At 39.4% G+C, this 18,713-nt stretch overlaps 1 protein-coding gene and 1 long non-coding RNA gene across 2 annotated transcripts in view; both read right to left on the minus strand.

Moving 5' to 3' along the window:
* NCKAP5 (NCK associated protein 5) overlaps positions 1 to 18,713 on the minus strand; it is a 546,232-nt gene that overhangs the window by 191,059 nt on the left and 336,460 nt on the right. The window contains exon 6 of the mRNA XM_033163803.1: positions 4,210 to 4,300. Coding sequence (XP_033019694.1) covers positions 4,210 to 4,300 — 91 coding nt within the window. The remainder of the gene's footprint in view (positions 1 to 4,209; positions 4,301 to 18,713) is intronic.
* LOC117054759 lies at positions 5,885 to 6,871 on the minus strand. Its single transcript, XR_004427545.1, has 2 exons — positions 6,703 to 6,871; positions 5,885 to 5,918 (listed from the first exon to the last, which is right to left on the minus strand). It is a non-coding gene; the product is annotated as an uncharacterized LOC117054759 (long non-coding RNA).

Genomic DNA, 18,713 nt, shown 5'->3' on the forward strand with positions numbered 1-18,713 from the left:
TACTTCCTAGTTACATACATTCTCCTTGCATATTTATGTGAAAAGATAAAACTATTATTTTATCTTCTATCCAACACCAACACCATCAGTCCTGATGCTTAAAATCAACTATAAATATGAAGCAGAGAGGTGCCAAATGAACAGCTTTTGTTTCCATGTGTTTTGCATATTAAATGTGAATATTTATTTAATTCAAAACTGAAAGCAAGCTCATTTACCTTTTTAAGCTTTAATTTTCACTTGAAGCTGCCTCATTTTTAATCAGAAAATTTTGCATACTGCATCAAACCTCTGCGAACAGAGCCACTTTTCAAGTTCATAATGGAACATCAAAGACCCTGCCATGAATATATTTGCACAGACACCAATGAAGGTACCCTTTTTTCTATTCTGAGAGGTGTGAAATAATATTGTCTTTCTTTTCAAGATAGGGAAATAAGTTACAAAGAGGCAGAAATTGTATGGCTTGTCCAAGATCACAGGGGAGATATGCACTGGAACAAGGAATTGTTTGCACCAGAAAGAGCTTCGAAATGAAGTTGAAAACTATAGCTATGAAATCATAAGCAGAAGGTGCTGGGGGGGATGGGACTAATGTTCAGTTGCTGCTCCCTCTATAGCTTCAGCTTTGCCTGAGAAGAATACTTCAGCAAAAGCACCTGATGTGCTGCCAAACATTTTCAGAAGCAAAACTTTAATTCCAGTTTTCAAAGCTTTGCTTCTATACTTAGTGGCCTGGTTAAGCTTAACTATGGTTTAAAAATGAATGCACAACATACTGGCACTGCAAGCTGACATCACAACCACTATGCTCCTCCTCCCTTGCTCCCCCCGCACTGCCAGAACCTAAGCCATTACCTGAATCTGAACCTGGACTCCTGTGTTGCTTTTCTCCTAAGAACCATGAGCTGTAACTAACTTTTGTTATTTGCTTACCACTTCTGGTTCCTTTGGTGGAAACAAAACCATGCCCATTTTCAGATATGAAGTTAAGCCATGGTAGGAGTGGGGGAAGAATGAAGCAGGCCTAATTTTAGTCCCATGGACCAGCATACTGCACATTCACCTTGAAACCATGGCTTGGCTCCTTGCAACGTGGCAGCGAAATAAGTGGGGGAGAGCAATTTTAAGCCTCATGCACCATGCTGCATGCTCATCTTAACTTAAATTGAGACACGGACTAGCCCAGTCTTATGGATAGAAGTAACATAGACTGCACAAGACTATGTGCTACTGGCATGTTGCCACTGGGCAGTAGTTGTGAAGAGCCTATGTGTATATTATTTGTATTTAGATGCAGTAGATGCACTGGTGCTTTGCCTTCAGGAACCCATTGCAGTCAGTGACATCTGCAACAGGCCTAGCACTGGAAGACACATCATCTTATCCTGACTCATCTGGTAATTAGGGATGCACATTCCACTCCAACCTTGACCACAACGCAGGAACACTAGCCTACTAGGGTGGTATTTCAACCAAGTTTTACTCAGAGTACACCCATAGAAACTAATGGACCTAACTGAGTAATGCTCAATAATTTAATGGGTCTAATGTGGGCAACCCTTAGTTGAACACCACCCATAGTCCAGCTCGTACCCAAGTGCCTAGCTTTGACAATTCTAGATGAGCTGGACAAAACGTAATCAATATATAGAAAGTGTACAACATGCTGTATTTAATCTCTCCCTTTATGTTTATATTCAGATGACTTTGCTCTAAGTTACAGTGCTATACAGAATCAATCCAGGAGTAACTGAACATTATATTATTTGCACCCATGACTCAAAAATTAATGTATATGGCAAAAGCGTAGTTTATAAACTTATGTAGTTACCACAAGCAAGTCCTCAAAACTTGCTATTTTTAAAGAGGAACTCTTGACAAGGCCTAACAGAAGAATGACAACACATGCATGTTTCTATGCACATCTGATTACTATTCCACTGACATGACTACCGTGCAACATTTAAAGTTCATTAGCAGCAATATTTATTCTGGAGTCAGGGATATTGATATTGTAATAAGAACTCAGTTTTATATATCCCAGAACAATAATTAGGTTTGAGAAGCAAAAAACAAATATGCAGCTGGTGGTCAATAGATCAAAAGTGTTTATTGCAAAGAAGTACCTTTTATGACTACTCAAATATTAATTTGAACAGGCTGCACACAGTAAAACTAACTTAGCATGGTGTGAGGTAATATAGAATAGTTTCATCAGCTCTTGCTGAGAGCCATATTCAAAACGAACACCCTGCATTTTCTCATTTCTTCCTATAACACTTGATCAAAAACAAATTGGAAAACTGGTCATCATAATTTAACTTAGAGGTGCATTTTACTAATGTTCTTCATTATGCAACTTCTAAAAGACAGCACTGACAATTAAAATTACAGTACAATCCTAGGATCCCGCAAACAGTCTTCCAGGAGCTACAGAAGATAGCAGATCTCTTTCACTGTGAGCAGAGAGGGAGGTCCACCTTTGGCCACCTCCTTATAGCATCAACTGTTACTGCTGAAGGTAACAGAAATGGTATTGCTGTGAATCAGGAAATACATGCTGCTGAGGATGCTTAAGGGCTTTTGTAAATAAAAAAAAATGTTGTATGCCACCATGAACATGGTTTACTATGGAAAGGTGACATACAAATAAATGATGATTATGATTATCGGCTGAAATATCCACCACTATTTCTTCTCCACTGGTGTTATGATGAAGGGCAACAAGGGAGCATTCCAGCCTTTCTGCATACTTTCTTATACATAAAGGTAAAGGTAAAAAGGTACCCATGACCGTTAGGTCCAGTCACCAACAACTCTGGGGTTGCAGCGCTCATCTCGCTCTATAGGCCAAGGGGAGTCGGCGTTTGTCCACAGACAGCTTCTGGGTCATGTGGCCAGCATGACTAAGCCGCTTCTGGCGAACTAGAGTAGCGCATGGAAACGCCGTTTACCTTCCCGCCGGTTCAGTACCTATTTATCTACTTGCACTTTGACATGCTTTCAAACTGCTAGGTTGGCAGGAGCAGGGACTGAGCAACGGGAGCTCACCCCGTCATGGGGATTCAAACCACCAACCTTCTGATTGGCAAGCCCTAAGCTCTTTTGGTTTAGACCACAGTGCCACCCGCGTCCCTTTCTTATACATAGTTCTGCACATATGAATATTTATGCATCTACTTGTGTGCACATGGTCCATATAAACACTTGCAAACTACGTACTATCTATTTGCATATACATACATCCCAGAACCAATGTTCTCTACATACATATGCATAATCAACATGCTTACTCATACCCATAAAATGCAAACCTGCTTTGGATGGTGGTGTACTCTCTTTGAAACAGCAAGTTTGTAGTCTGGGAGTGCTACTGTTTGTTGCTAGAGGCCCAGGCGACTATTGTGACTAGGAATACTTTCTGTCAGCTTCAGCTGGCAAGATAGCTATGGCTGTTTCTGGACCAGGACAACCTGACCATTGTTGCCTATGCACTGGTAACCTCCAAATCAGGATACTGCTTGTTCTGGCGAACAATTTGGCCACCAAATTTTGCACCAGCTGAAATTTCTGAACCATTTTCAGAAGCAGCCCCATGTCTAAATTACGTGCATATGCTGCAAGCCCCACATCCCCACAAGCATCTGCATGCATGCACTTCACACACAGTGATATTAATAAACTTAAATACATGTTCATGTGAAAGGGCTGAAGAGTTCTTCACAGCTACCTCCTGTCTTTGCCCAGCCATCACATTATTTCCCCTCTGTCTCCATGCATACTTTCCCCATCTGTCTGCCTTCCTTTCCCTCTTTCTCTCTCTATTCTCCACATGTCGAAATTGCCTTTCCCTTTCCTTGTCATGCAGTCTCAAAAAATCATGACTTCTGATAGCTCTGAGAAATAGCCTTTCAGACAGGTAACAGTTCTAAGCATCACTTTTAATCACCTCTTCTTCGGCTGTATTTTAATACACTTATGTAGTTCCCATGGCCGACACCTTGCCTCTCTCCCACTTAGTTCACACTTTGTGGCTAGTCTTCATAAAGGGTACTTTCTGCCTCAAATATATTTTTGACAAACATCTGAAGATGAAACTTTGTATTAAAGCCTAAATCATCTGCCTCCAACCATACACATTATATTATCCAATTATTATATCAGTTACCATAAGCGGCCAATTGAGCTTACTGATATCAGTATTACCTGATAAGCTTTTATTACAGTAACAGGTTTTTCGCCGTTTGCCTCTGGTGATCCTTGACGTTGCAGTAGATTTCTCACAGTTTCTTCCATTCTATGGAGAAGGGGTGGGGGAGGAGAAGGGATAGAATTTGTAATAAATAATCTCATTGTAGAGGGATCATTTAAAGTACTGTTTCTCAGTCAAAGGAAGAACAGATTCTTTCATGTCTGTGAATGTACATATGTAGGCACATATCATGCAAAATACGAAACAAATGCAGCATTTTTCTTTATTTTTATCATCAATATGCTTGACCCCTATCCAATTGTGGTGCCCACTAATGGAAAGCAGCTCCAGACTGTTGGGAGATCCTCAAGAACCTGGTGGGAAACAGCATGGGGCTACTCAGAGAGAAGGGAATAGTGTCAAAAAGTAACCATCCTCCCTTCCTCAAAAGCTCTATCATGAGTGCAAGGACACCAGATGGATTCCACCCGAAGTTATGAGCCGTGGGATGTATTTCTTTTGTGTAACTAATCACCTTGCTCAAGTTGAGAAACATATTAAAAAACAGAAAGCCATAATTATAGCAGCTGCTCTATGAAGGGTGTAGTGGGGCAGAGGTGCTTACTTGACCTCCTAGTGAAGAATCACTATTATCTACCAGGAGGGGCAGGGGCAAGGCAAATGCAACAGCACTCTGGCTATCCTGCTGGTGTACATGCAACATGCCACCCTCCCCACTGCCTCACCTGTCCCCTCTTCCACCCACTGTGCAGCAACTGACCCACCAGTAGGTTAGGTAAATGCTTCCACCCCACCCACTAATGCAAAAATATTATTTATAAAAGATTCTGGTAGTTTCGGGGGCATTTTTGTGGCAAAGCATAAAACTTTGCTCCTAAATGCTCAATACTCCTGAGCATCCCTATCATACAGGGCCAGGGCCATCATTAGGACAACAAAGTTTTTCCCCCCCACTATGACTCCATAAACACAAATGAGTACTGGCGAGCTGAACAAAGCTCTGAACTGAGGATTCCCGATTGAAATCCAATGCTCTGTTCAGTACTCTGGCTGCCAATATAGATAACAGAATCAAAATGTTGAGAGGGAACCCAAAGGTCATCTGGTCCAACTCCCTCACAGCCAAATAAGCCCTGGCAGATGGCCGTCCAACATCTGTTTAAAAAACTCAATTAAAGTAGTGTCCACCATCTTCCACTGTCAAACATCTCTTACTTTCATAAAGTTCTTCCTAATGTTTAGTCAGAATCTCCTTTGAAAGAGATTTTGAAGGTTTTTTCAATTAACAAAAACCTTGGAATCACATTGCTGGGTCAGACCAGGATCCATTCTTGTCATCAGGTCCTATCAAATCTACACTTCAGGTAAGACCAATTGTCCTTTCTATTCTAGAGACAAAAGAGTTCTGCTGCTCACAAGTAGCACATTAAAGTAATGGCCTTCCACTGTTTATTTCCAGCATGCAATATTATTTGTGAATTTAGGCCTCATCTGTCATACCAGTCAGAATTAAATATAGTTACTTTTGATAACATTTCAATTTGTTTAGTGCTTTACATTAAATTGACATTTATCATGCTTCCCATTGGAAGAAATTCATTCTAATCAGATGTCCAGTGGAAACTGTTATTTTTAGCGTAATCATTATTTACAATATGCATACTTTTTATCCGCCCAAATGCAGCTAGTACAGTTACACCATCTGTTGACCAAATGTGAACAAAAATAAACCAAGTATCATCTTCAGTTCAGACAGGAGAACAGTTTCTCAGCAGCAGATTGGATTCATTTGTGTTTTATATCTTGACCTTATTCAGAGCCCTTTCTCATTCCAAATCTTTTTCTTCCCTAATATACCCTCCATAAAATAAAAAAACCATGGAGCATACTTCTGCATGTGGCTTCACAAACTTGTATTAAAACGTAATTATATGCTGATTTTCCAATAGCACAGTAATACTATTGTAGAGGCTTAAAAGGCACATTAAAACAAAACTCAGTTCAAGCATAGCAGCACCTTAACCTTATCAAGCTTGTAGCTGACTGAGGCAAAGCCCCTCATAACTTTTTTATGAAGAAAATTCTGGCTCTTGGAAACTTACGGGAGTTAAACAGGAAAATGTTTTATTTTGGTAAAACTAAGGATGTGTCAGGAGATAAAATTATTTCAGTAAACAGTAAACTTATTTATATTAAATTCAGTGGACAATACAGGCTTTGAAACAAGATGATAACTTCACAGCTTCTTTTCACTTCAATTCCCTAAACTTATTGGTGTCACAGCTTAATACTTTGGTTCTTAAACAAGGTGGTGCTTTCTGTTAGTTTCCAAGCCTTCTATAAATCACACTCCTGAGGCTCCTCTAATAATATAACAGGACCAAGGGGATCACCACACCCCTCCTAACTGGTTGGGGATTCTGCTGTTTCCAGAAGATCACTCCCCTTCTGACTGAAATGAGGCCCAAGTAAGAGTGTTCCCTCACACTTCCACTTTTCCTGTCTCCAGTTCAGCTTCCTACTTTTCTCTTGTCTGAATACTCTTAAAAGACACCAATCACTGTCTTTCAATCTCTACATGTTTTCCTCAAGAGTGGATTTTACACACATAGCTCAGGAGCTATCTTCCTGACCAGACCCAAACCCTCCAAATGCCTTTCCTTTTTCCCTCCCTAAGTGCTGTCTCCACCTGCCTTTGGCTAGCTGTACCCACAGCCAATCAGAAAGAAGCCCCAGCCCAGCACCCTGGTGGAATTCCACTGCACTGCACAAACAAACTCTGGCCTAGCTGAGCTTTCTGTCACACTGACGTGGCTAATGCTATCATGAGGCAAGCAAGAAGCCGCCAAAGGTACAGACCTCAGAGGGGCACAGTAATGACCTTTGAGGGGCACAGCTTTATACAGATTAGTTTTTCTTATAAAGTTCTGATAATATTTTGCTTTTATTTTATAAATAAATTTATTATTTTTGAAGTACAACGAGGGTTGTGTTGCTTAGTCTTGCAATTTACAATAAATTTAGCAGTTTCAAGTTTTGTGTTTTTCATTTTTTCTGCCAGACATTTGCTTTTGAAAATTGAAGTTACCATTTTGGGGGGGGGGGTAGTGCAAGTAGTTAGGCTTGCCTACAGTGCAAAATAGCCTGGCACCAGCACTGCTGGCGAGGCACTATTCATTTGAACTGGCAAATCCAAACAGGAGCCGTTCTGACAAACAGAGGTATGTAATTTGCTCCAAAAAGTGCTGGTGCCATTATGTAACTCTGCATAGCATTCATATGAATCATACCTTCATGTAAGTACAGCCTGGCTGCAAACCCATTGGTGGCCCCACAAATTTCAGTGTTGGAGCCACCAACATCTATACATCATTTTATGTTGACATGAAGTTTCCTTTACTGCCTTCTATTGCAATGTAACATTTTAATTAATAGACGTCAAGGACTGAGAAACTGGGATCTCTATCTATTGTCAGACTCCCAATTAAGCTAGTCATCAGGGTTGATGGCAAATGTAGTCCAGCAATATCTAGAAGGCCACAGGTTTCTCATCCCTGATTCAAGTGATAGCAGAAACGTAGATCATAGAATCACAGAACAGTAGAGTTGGAAAGGATCCCAAGGGTGATATAGTCCAACCCCCTTCAATGCAGATATCCACGTACAAATAATAAATACCAGTGCTTATCTCTATTTTAACTGGCTGGTTTTAACTATGTGTCTTGCTTTTAGTGATTGCATGATGCACCCAGATTTGTTTTAATTTGAAATTGCATTTGCAGTAAAGAGCAGGTAGTAATTGTTTTAGGTTATTATAAACTCTTGAATTAATATTCTAGATTGAAGTCAAGAACCCATTTGTAAAACACAAAGTTAAATAGGTGTAGGGCACTAACTCTCAGAACAGCATTGCATGTTACAAGTTTTGGACAACAGAAAATTGTGAGTTTTGCTCACTATTACAAAAACAACCACAACACCTCAGAAACTCATTTTCTTTAATGTCTTTGCAGAGATCGATTGTAGCCTCGGACTAGACTGCTCTTTGTTGAATGTACAGATCAGATCCCACCTTATGGCAAAACAACAATTTCTAGAGACAGTGTGAAAAACTAATCCAGCTATTAGGAAGTGTTGTTATAACAGAAAACTAAATGTAGGCTTTGTTGTAGTTGTTTTTATTGAAAGCATCTGTAGAGGTTGGATTATCTATAATGCTGATTCAGCAATGTAGAAAGGTATTACTTTAAATGCTGTAAGATGTTGTGTTCATTTGGGAAGACATGCACATAGAGTATGTACAAAAAGTAAAGCATTCATTTTTTTTAAACAAATTTTATTAGGAGAAACTGGATCAGACTATTTATCCACCTAACTCATAATTGTCTACTCTGACTTGCAGCGGGTCTCCTGTGTTTAAAGAAGAGAAGGTATTTTATATCACCTGTTACTGGATACTTCTAAGAAAAGATGCCAAGGATGTGCTCTACCACTAAGCTACAGTCCCATCACTGCAGGAGATGTTCCTTCAGACCATCCTCTGGAAATCCTGGAGGTGGTGTAAAATTTAGGCTTTCTTAGGGTTTTGTCCACAGTGTATGGTTTCACAAATGTAATTACTGAAACCTGAGGATTCTGGTTCAATAGGCACCCCCAAACTCCTACAATAGCACTAATACATTCAAGTCTGCAAAAGAACATTTTAGTAATATCCATAAGTAACAAAGCCGAATAAACATAAAACTAGAATTGAAGCAGGTTGTAGTGCTGCCATAGGACAGATAATGAAGGGTAATGGAAGTAGTGCATAAATAACTAAATAAAGTGATCAGGTGGAAGAAAAGTAGAACAGAATGCAATTAGCACTCATTCGAACTTGGATCATCCTCACAAATTGGTATTATTCATAGACCATGAAGTGCCAAGACAGTCCTTAGAACACGTACAACGTACTGCCTTTTAAAAGGGGGAAAAAGATTTCTTATATGTTTACCCATCTGTTCAAAACTTAAAACACATTATAAAACAAATCTATATAGAAAGCACTCACAGAAATCAATTCAAATATCAAATCAGTGGCAAAATAATATTGTGGTCATATATGGATGAGGGTATTAGAATGAGTGTTTTCTGAAATGGGCCAAGTTTTGTCCAGGGCAGACAGACGAACAGGCTTCAGGATCTGTTCTCTAACCCCCCCCACCCCCCACCCCCCAAAAAACTCTATTGATATTTCTTGCCTTTTAAATAGAAGAATTTCAAAGTGCTTCCAAAATAAAGGATAAATTCTCCTTTAGTGAGACATTCAGACAACCAAAGGCAATAGAAGTGGTACATGTAGCTGATGACAGATTTGCCCTCAATTAATCTCTATGGCACCCCTGTGAATAGTAGTATAAAAGAACATCTTTAATTCACACATATTACCAGGAAGTTCATTGTGAATTATTGAATTTTGCAAATTAGTAATGTGAGCAAACACAATAAAAGAGACAAGGATGATCCATCACTAATTCTACTTTGTTCATTTATCTGACAAATGTAATTTGACCATAGTTAATTACTACTATGGTTTGTAAACTTGCAGTGAAGAACAGTTTGGGGGAAAATGATGCCTCACTGACTACAGCACCAGTTTTTAAGTGTTAGCAAATAAATAGTTACATACTTCAAAAGTATGGAGACATGTGAACATTGTCATTTTTTTTGTCAAATGAATAAAATAAAGTTTCAAATTAAGGAACTTTACAAAACTACACTAGATCAGTTAAGAAAAAAGCACCCTCTCCTCATTTAATATGCCTCATTCTAACCTGTTCAATTAATAATTAGGTGTGGCAAATCTCTCTGACCTTCCAAGTGAAGTATGTGCATCTAAAGCATAAAAAACTCACGTGCCATAGTCACATGTGATTATCTATCTGGTATTGTGCAAGCATTTCCTAAGAGTCCTGACAGAATAAAAACTGTAACTGTGAAGGCCTGAGGGGAGGGGAGAAATGTAGACAAAACCAGCAGGGTGAGAGGTGACAGGTTTCATGTTTTTGATTAAATCCAGAAGCAGCTAAGTCTTAAGGGTGAAGTTGAAAGAGGATAGGAAAATAATGAGGGACTCTACTTCAATTATCTTCCTTTTGTTATAATTCACAGAAGATAGATTTGTGTAACAAAATGTATACAGTAGAAACATCTGCACTTGAGGAGCTACCATAAGTTTTGTTGAAGATACACAAGGAGAAAATATTATTGTAAACGTTATCTACACAGTACCACTAACCGTGTGTGCTGTTTCACAAACTACCAAGAGATAAGCAAGTCAAAGCACCAATAAACTTAGCATCAAAACCCTTGCACATGGAAAGCAATGAAAGGAGGAGATGCAGAAGAAGAGATGGAGGCAAATGTAAATACAGAAGGAATATGTGCTCAGATGAGTGTGGTGATGAGAACGTAAGAGAGAGCAAAGACAGGGACTCATATTGAGTCTGAGATGGCAATGAAGAATCTATATTGAAGTTATCAGACAGGCAGCTGAAGAAGCAGGGCTGGATAAATAAGGGTAATGAGGATAGTGTTGTCATTTTGATGTCACCATTATATAAGTGGTCTGAAAATCCAGGCAACTGTTAAGGTAAATCAAGAACAGGGAGGTAATAGGAGAGAGCTACAGAGAGGGGAGAGCCTCATTTGCACTATCTAACAACAAAATTGGACAGCTTGGTGAGCAACCATCTCTATGGGCTTAATTATCTGTGTCCTGTTAGGCAGCAGTTGTATCTTTAAAATGATACAACAGCTCTTCTATTACTCAGCAATTGAGAATAAGACAGTGAAAATATAACCACAATTAATTAAGTTATCATATTGACTAATTCTAGAATTCCAAGAGTTACACAAATTGCAGAAACATGGAGAACAAAGTATAGGATATGATAATAGTTTTTCTTGTATTTGTTCACAAAAATAGACTGAGCACAATTACTTATAAATAATTTGAGTCTAAGATTCTATGAGTAATATTTTATTTTTAAAAATGTCATGGTTCTCAAAGTCAAATGAAAACAGAATACATTGTATTTGCTCCTGCTAACTCAGGATGGAATATCAATTAATCAATCATTTTATTTTGATTGAGTAATTGATATTCCGTCTTGAGTTAGCAGGAGCAAAGACTGCTGCCACTTCCAGTAGCCTTCTCGGTACTTTGTTTAATATAAATAATTATTATTGCATATTTCAGTAGGTACAAAAAAGGAGACTAACTGCAAAATCAAAGAAGGGCAAATGTAAAAGGCATGAAGAACCAAACATTGTCTTAGGCATGCATAATAAATAGAATAATTGTTTACATAACTTTCTCTGAAATTTCACTTCCCTTTTTCACTCCTATTGTAAATCACTGATGTGCAAGTGGATAATATAAGTAGAGTTGCATTTTGGTTCTGCCCAACTCAGGTCCAAGAAGTGCATGTAGGGTTGTGCAGTGGGATTTTCTTGAATAGTTATTTTCACTGAAGCCAAAAACCTATTCCAAAAAGCAACATGGGATGAGAGGCTCAGGTGGACAGAGGCACTGGTGGAAATTGGAGACCTTCTCCATCAATGTGCCTTCTGTCCACACAAGTGGATCTTTGGATCAATCCAATGACACCAATAAAAGAAATAAAAAAGTGATTTATACAATAGTCAATTGGACATGTTCCACTGCTTTCTTCATAGTATTTGAGTCCAAACTCAGTGCTTTTTTTCAAGGGGTATGCAAGGATACGCAGTACTGGCACATCTTTTTTGTTGTTAAAAAGTGTGGCACTTATTGTAACAATTTCATGGTGAGTACCGGCACCTATTTTTCTAGAAAAAAGCACTGTCCCAACTTATTATGTCAGGTTTGTCCACAGGAACTACAGGACTGACTCGATCACTAAGTTCCTTTAACCTGACTATCACCTTCACTTTCCCCATATGATTCAGTTCCATTTGAAATCTATCTATCTGCCCACAACATACATGTGTGTGCTCCTCTATATCCCCATTCTCTGGATTGTAAATTGTTTTCAACTGATTTAATAGTGTTTTTACATTGTTGCAACATCCATTGAATCCTTATGGATGGATAAGAAATCAAATTAATATAATAAAATTAATTATTATTATTGATAATGATGATGAGGCCTATGGTGCATCCATTACAGGTAGCACCTGTAGTTTTATTTTTCTAGAGTTTTTCATCTGGTAAACAAACTAGACCTTGAAGCACAACTTTGTAATTGTGTAAGCATCCCATTGATCTTCCAGATCAGTTTCTATTAAATTAGGTCTTCTGTATTAAATTTAAATTAGTCACAGCTTGTATACCCTTTGCAGCTTGCACACAGAAATGCACTACTGGAATTCCAGCTGAGATGCCTTGTCTTTATACCTCCAATTCAGATTACAATTACCAAACAAGTGTGATCTTTTCCCAGAGTATGTAACTTATCTTGTATAATGGTGCTATTCAAATTCCAGTAAGTTTGCAAAAAGAAAAAGAAAAAAAGAATTGCATTAACCTGTGCCTTCATTTCCATTTTAAAATGAACTATTCTGTGATCATTTACGAGAATTTCCCAGAGAGCTCATCTTTTCAAAGTTGAAAAATGATGTGCGCCATTGAAGAAATCATGTGGATTTTCATATTTCCACCAGTGTATATCGTGTTACCTTGATGTTATTTTTCTCTCATTTAAACATACTTGCAATTTTTATGCATTCTTTTCCAGATGTTGCACAGCAGGGGGTGCTAAACTGTGGTCTGTGAGGTTCATTCAGGTGTGTCTGTGGATTTGTGATTGGAGATGGTTCATTGCATTGGGTATTCATATTGATTTTTAATTGTATTTTTATTGTCTCTTTTATTTCTTGTTTTGTGTTTAATTTATTACAGTTTGAACTCTATGGAATTACAATTTCTACAACACAAAAAATTCATTAAGTGGTCCACCAAGACTGTCAGCAATTTTCAAGTGGTCCATAAGTGAAAAAAGTTTGAGAACCATTATATTTATGCCACATTTGGAGCAGGCCTTATTTTCTATTCTTTTTTAATCTGAATTTTTATTTAAAGTTTTCAGCATAGAACGCAATAAAAAGCAAACTAATCTAAATAAAAACAGAGACGAAAGAAGCAAGAAACAGCAAGAGAAAACAAAGAAAATAGGGAGAGGGAGTGAGGGAGAAGTAAAATACAGAGACCTTTATCAGAGATAGATCTTAACCCATATTTCACCCAAAAGGAAATTGGGCCATCCCAGCTCTCACCTGAGAGCTTCTATTTCTTCCAGATTCCCACCCTGGAAGTTATTTCCTGCTTCTAGGGAGAACAGGCCTTTTCTGTTTCTGCATGTGTCAATTGTGGTTCTGTTTGGGCTTTTGTTAGTGCTGGAACTTCCGTGCTCTGAGACTAAGTGACTTTTAGCTGCTACAAATGAGTTGAAGTGTACAACAAATATATTTTACTTAACACAATGCAACTTACAACTGCTCTTAAAATGGATGCTATCTTAAGTTTCAGTTTTCTGCTGAAATTACATCCCTCTAGGCACACACTTACAGGTGAAACTCGAAAAATTATAATATCGTGGAAAGGTATATTGCTTTCAATAATTCAACTTAAAAGGTGAAACTAATATATAAGATAGACTCATGACATGCAAAGCGAGATATGCCAAGCCTTTATTTGTTATTATTGTGATAATTATGGTGTACAGCTGACAAGAACCCCAAATTAACAATTTCAACTTTGGGGTTTTCATCAGCTGTACGCCATAATCATCACAGTTATAACAAGCAAAAGCTTGACATACCGGTATCTTGCTTTGCATGTTATGAGTCTATCTCATATATTAACCTCCAGTAGCTAATGAAAACAATTGCTTACATAAATGGACTTTTCCACAATATTCTAATTTTTCGAGTTTCACCTGTATAGAACTCTCATGAGACAATATGACTTCCCACAACATCTTATGATGTTGCCCACTTTGAAACTGTTGGCAAGATCTAATGAGAGCATCTCCACCTTGAAATTGTGCAAGTTAAATGTGCGTACTGTCTGTATAGGAAGAACAAAAGTTCTACAAGCGTGTGCATAAGAGGGAAAGAGAGTTAAGGCTAGAATGCTATCAACACAGTACAATGCAGGCGAAGTTTGGTAAAGCTTAAAAGCCATTCACATTTCAGGAAAGCTCATTTCTCATTGCTTATATAATAACCGATAAACCTCTGATAAGCTTCTGAGGAACCCTAGGATTCCTGTAAACACAATTTGAAAATGGCTGCCACAGAGTAAGAGAGACATAAACTTCAAACAATAAAACAAATGTAAGAATTTTAAGGAGGAAGGAATGAGAATATGTGTGGATTGGAGAAGATAAGAGTTGAAAGGAGAGGGCATTTTTAAGAAGACGAGAGGATATAGCATCATAGGACAGGGCTCTAGCAACGTAACAGGACAAAATGAAAGAAGAACTCTCATGAGACAATATGACTTCCCACAACATCTTATGATGTTGCCCACTTTGAAACTGTTGGCAAGATCTAATGAGAGCATCTCCACCTTGAAATTGTGCAAGTTAAATGTGCGTACTGTCTGTATAGGAAGAACAAAAGTTCTACAAGCGTGTGCATAAGAGGGAAAGAGAGTTAAGGCTAGAATGCTATCAACACAGTACAATGCAGGCGAAGTTTGGTAAAGCTTAAAAGCCATTCACATTTCAGGAAAGCTCATTTCTCATTGCTTATATAATAACCGATAAACCTCTGATAAGCTTCTGAGGAACCCTAGGATTCCTGTAAACACAATTTGAAAATGGCTGCCACAGAGTAAGAGAGACATAAACTTCAAACAATAAAACAAATGTAAGAATTTTAAGGGGGAAGGAATGAGAATATGTGTGGATTGGAGAAGATAAGAGTTGAAAGGAGAGGGCATTTTTAAGAAGACGAGAGGATATAGCATCATAGGACAGGGCTCTAGCAACGTAACAGGACAAAATGAAAGAAGGCAGTCGCTGCTCATGCACCAAAGCATTTTATTTCAGTACATTTCCTCCCCAATAAAAGGTGGGAATAAAGGGCAGAGAAACCACAGAGGATGACTTGTAAGGAAAGCCAGGGTGAAGGAGGGGTGAGACATAATGGTAGTCCTATAGTAAGAGTCACACCACCCCTTATTTACCCCTGCCCCCGCCACTTGTACTCCACATCTATCTTCAACACAGTCAGAGGTACATTTTCAAGCCACTGTGTGGGTTTTTAGCTATAAAGCTCCCATTGAGCTTAATGGGAATCCTGTGGCTAAAACCCCATGCTAACCTTTGAAAATGTACTCCAAAGTGTCTAAATAATGTACTATTTGAACATTATCCTGTTAACTTGTGATATGATGTGACTGAAGGAAAACAGTTTTTTTTAAAGCCATATGTTTTTAATACTGCACACATAGCAGGGGTCTCTAAAATGCTTACCTGAAGGTGAATTCATTTTTTGCTTACAAGTATTTTGCACCATTTTACTGGCAGGAAAGGCTGTTTGCTCCTGTTCTTTTTAATTTTATTTTTAAATTACGAACCCTTGGTTTGCATAATCACTACCACAAGGCTGCAGAAAATCATCAGTAAGCCTCTTCTCTCAAGTGGCAGGCACTATTTTATTAATCATAACTGATTCACCTATAAGATAATCTAGTAAATGTGAACTGGCATTGCTTATTAATAGTTTTAATATTCAGTGATCCAGCACACTGAAACTCAAGCCCCATTCAGGAATTATTCCAAAAGTGAAAATGGCAAAGGTAGGGGGGGGGCAGCCACCATCATCCACATTCTTGCTTGTTCCACCCCAGACCTTCCTGCATTGAGCACAAAGAGCTGAATCACCTATTCAATGCAGGAAAGCTGGGTTGTAACAGAGGGTGGTGCGCATATTGTTCCACAGCCTCTCCATGTGTTCTTTTCACACACTTTTAACAGATCTACAGTAGGCTTTTGTAAATGGCTTCAAAGTGGGCTGCTATTGGTCACTACACTGCACTAGCTTGTGCAAGGAGTAAAATAAATACTGGAACCTAATTTTAAGAAGATGATACCCACTTAAGTTCAAATGTTATCTACCCTGCTTGCTCAATTTTTTTCACCATCACAGCCATCACTCAATCTGTACACTTGCTTACATCTATAATTACTGTTCCCAGGAACAGCCTTAACACACTTTTAGGAAGAAAAGGAGGAGGAGAACAGATAACCCTCTAAAAGCAGCAGCATCCGACCAGGTATTCATCAGCAAAATAGGCAAACCAAGGACAACACAATTTATAGAATAGCAGAGAACCACATATACTGATATTCACATCACAACGTTATATGTGATCTACTATTTATTTTATATGCAAAACAAAATATTAAATTAAATTAAATTCTTAAAAACATTTGAAGACTTGAGGAAGATTTGAACATCAGGGTAAGGCAATGGTTGCCAAATGGATTGATCTGCCCCACACTCCACCTGCACACTGTTTCAGGAATTCTCCCAACATACACACTCCAAACCATTCGGGGAGGGCGAGGGGAAAGCCCTGTTGCACAAGTGGAAGCCCTTTTTGCAGGGTTTCCGCTAACAATACTCATTAGTTGAATCCTATCCCTGAAGTGCATGGCAGCAACTGAATATTAACACACAGCTGTTTCATTCACTGTTTCATATAAATGCTTCAAATATGGAGGTTCACTGCTGATTTCAATTTATTTTGTTTTATATTCTCTGTTCAGAATTTATAATTATAATGATTAGAAAAGGGACTGTGAAGTGGTAAATTCTAGTTACAGGTGGGTAGCCGTGTTGGTCTGCCATAGTCAAAACAAAATCGAAAATTCTTTCTAGTAGCACCTTAGAGACCAACTGAGTTTGTTCCTGGTATGAGCTTTCGTGTGCATGCACACTTCTTCAGATATGGTAAATTCTAGTCCTTTTACTGGCACAAGACCTAATCTAACTTATGGCTGTCTTAGGACTATGTTACTAGTCTTGAGGTATGAGAAGATAATAGCAGGATATCACCTTTTAACTGTTTGAATCATGGGGCGCTTCTTACTAAATTGTGCTAAAGCAGAGGTAGGGAACCTGTGGTGCTCTAGATGCTGTTTGACTACAACTCCCATCATCTTTAGTCAGCATGGCTCATGGCCGGAGATGGCAGTTGTAGTCCAGCAACATCTGTACAGACACAGGATGCCCATACCTATGTTAAGGGAACTTTTTGACACTAATGAACATTGGTTTATGCCAGTGGTGGCGAACCTATGGCACGCAGAGCCCTCACTGCTGGCACGCGCACCATCGGCCCATCTGGGAGAGGCGGCTATGCGTGGCCAGCAGCCCCGGCGAGTGCGGGCGGGCTCCCGCCTGCGGGGACTGCGGCTTGCCGGAGAGGCTGGGGGATTTGGGGGGCACCGGCGGGGGCTTGGTGGAAGCTGCCTGGGCGTGGAGGTCCTTGAGGAAAGGTCTGGCTGGGGAAGGAGCTCGGTGGAGCCTCTTCTTCTCGGCGACGGAGTGGCGCGGGCTCTGCGGCGACAGCGACGGCTTCAGAGGCTCGCCGAGGCTGGTGCCGTTCAAAGTCTCCATAGTCCCGGCTGCCTAAGAAGACACCGGGGAGGGGCGGACACTTGAGGCTCCTCGAGCCCTTCCCGAGCGCAGGAGTGTGAGTGGCGAAGGCGACGGTCCTCCCGGCAGAGCCCCGCAGCAACAGCGCCTTCCTCTAGTTTTCGCCTTTGCTCTCTCATCACTCCTGCTTCCTCCTTGCCCGCCACAAAGCTCACACTTTTTCCTCAGTCTGATTCAGCAAGACGGGCTCTCCTCCACCCCTCGGTCAGAAAACACAAACACACACAAAGCACAATCGGTGGCAATCTTCCTCCCCACCCCACCCCCACACATCTTTCCAATCCGCTCAATGCAGCTCACGGTAACGTTGCACCCTGCAACATCGACTCCCTTCCCCCCAAAAAAGCTCAGCAGCTTTGGGGTGCCCCCCAAAACAAAGCAACTTTTGTGTGACCCCCCCCCCCAAAAGCTCCAAAACTTTGGTCGGCAGCTCCCCAAAAAAAGCTCAACAAGTTTGGGCACTTTGTGATAAATAAGTGGTTTTTGGTTTACAGTTTGGGCACTCGGTCTCTAAAAGGTTCGCCACCACTGGTTTATGCTAACCAACCTTTTATGTTAGCCAACCTTTTTTAAACCAACCAACCTTTATGTTCTTAGCTGAAGAGGTGGGCAATTTTTTTTAAAAAAATACGTATATAAAAATTCTTACATTGTTCTTACATTGCAGACTTTATATTGATTAAACTCAAAATAAATATTTTCTTCGTGAATGGTAGGTATATCAATAGTTATTAGCCTCAATGCATCTGGCTGACACAAGTTTAAATTAGGATTCTGAACTAGATGGATCCTTGGTTTGTTC

This window comes from Lacerta agilis, chromosome 1, assembly GCF_009819535.1.
Source record: "Lacerta agilis isolate rLacAgi1 chromosome 1, rLacAgi1.pri, whole genome shotgun sequence".
In the NCBI taxonomy this organism is placed as follows: domain Eukaryota; kingdom Metazoa; phylum Chordata; class Lepidosauria; order Squamata; family Lacertidae; genus Lacerta; species Lacerta agilis.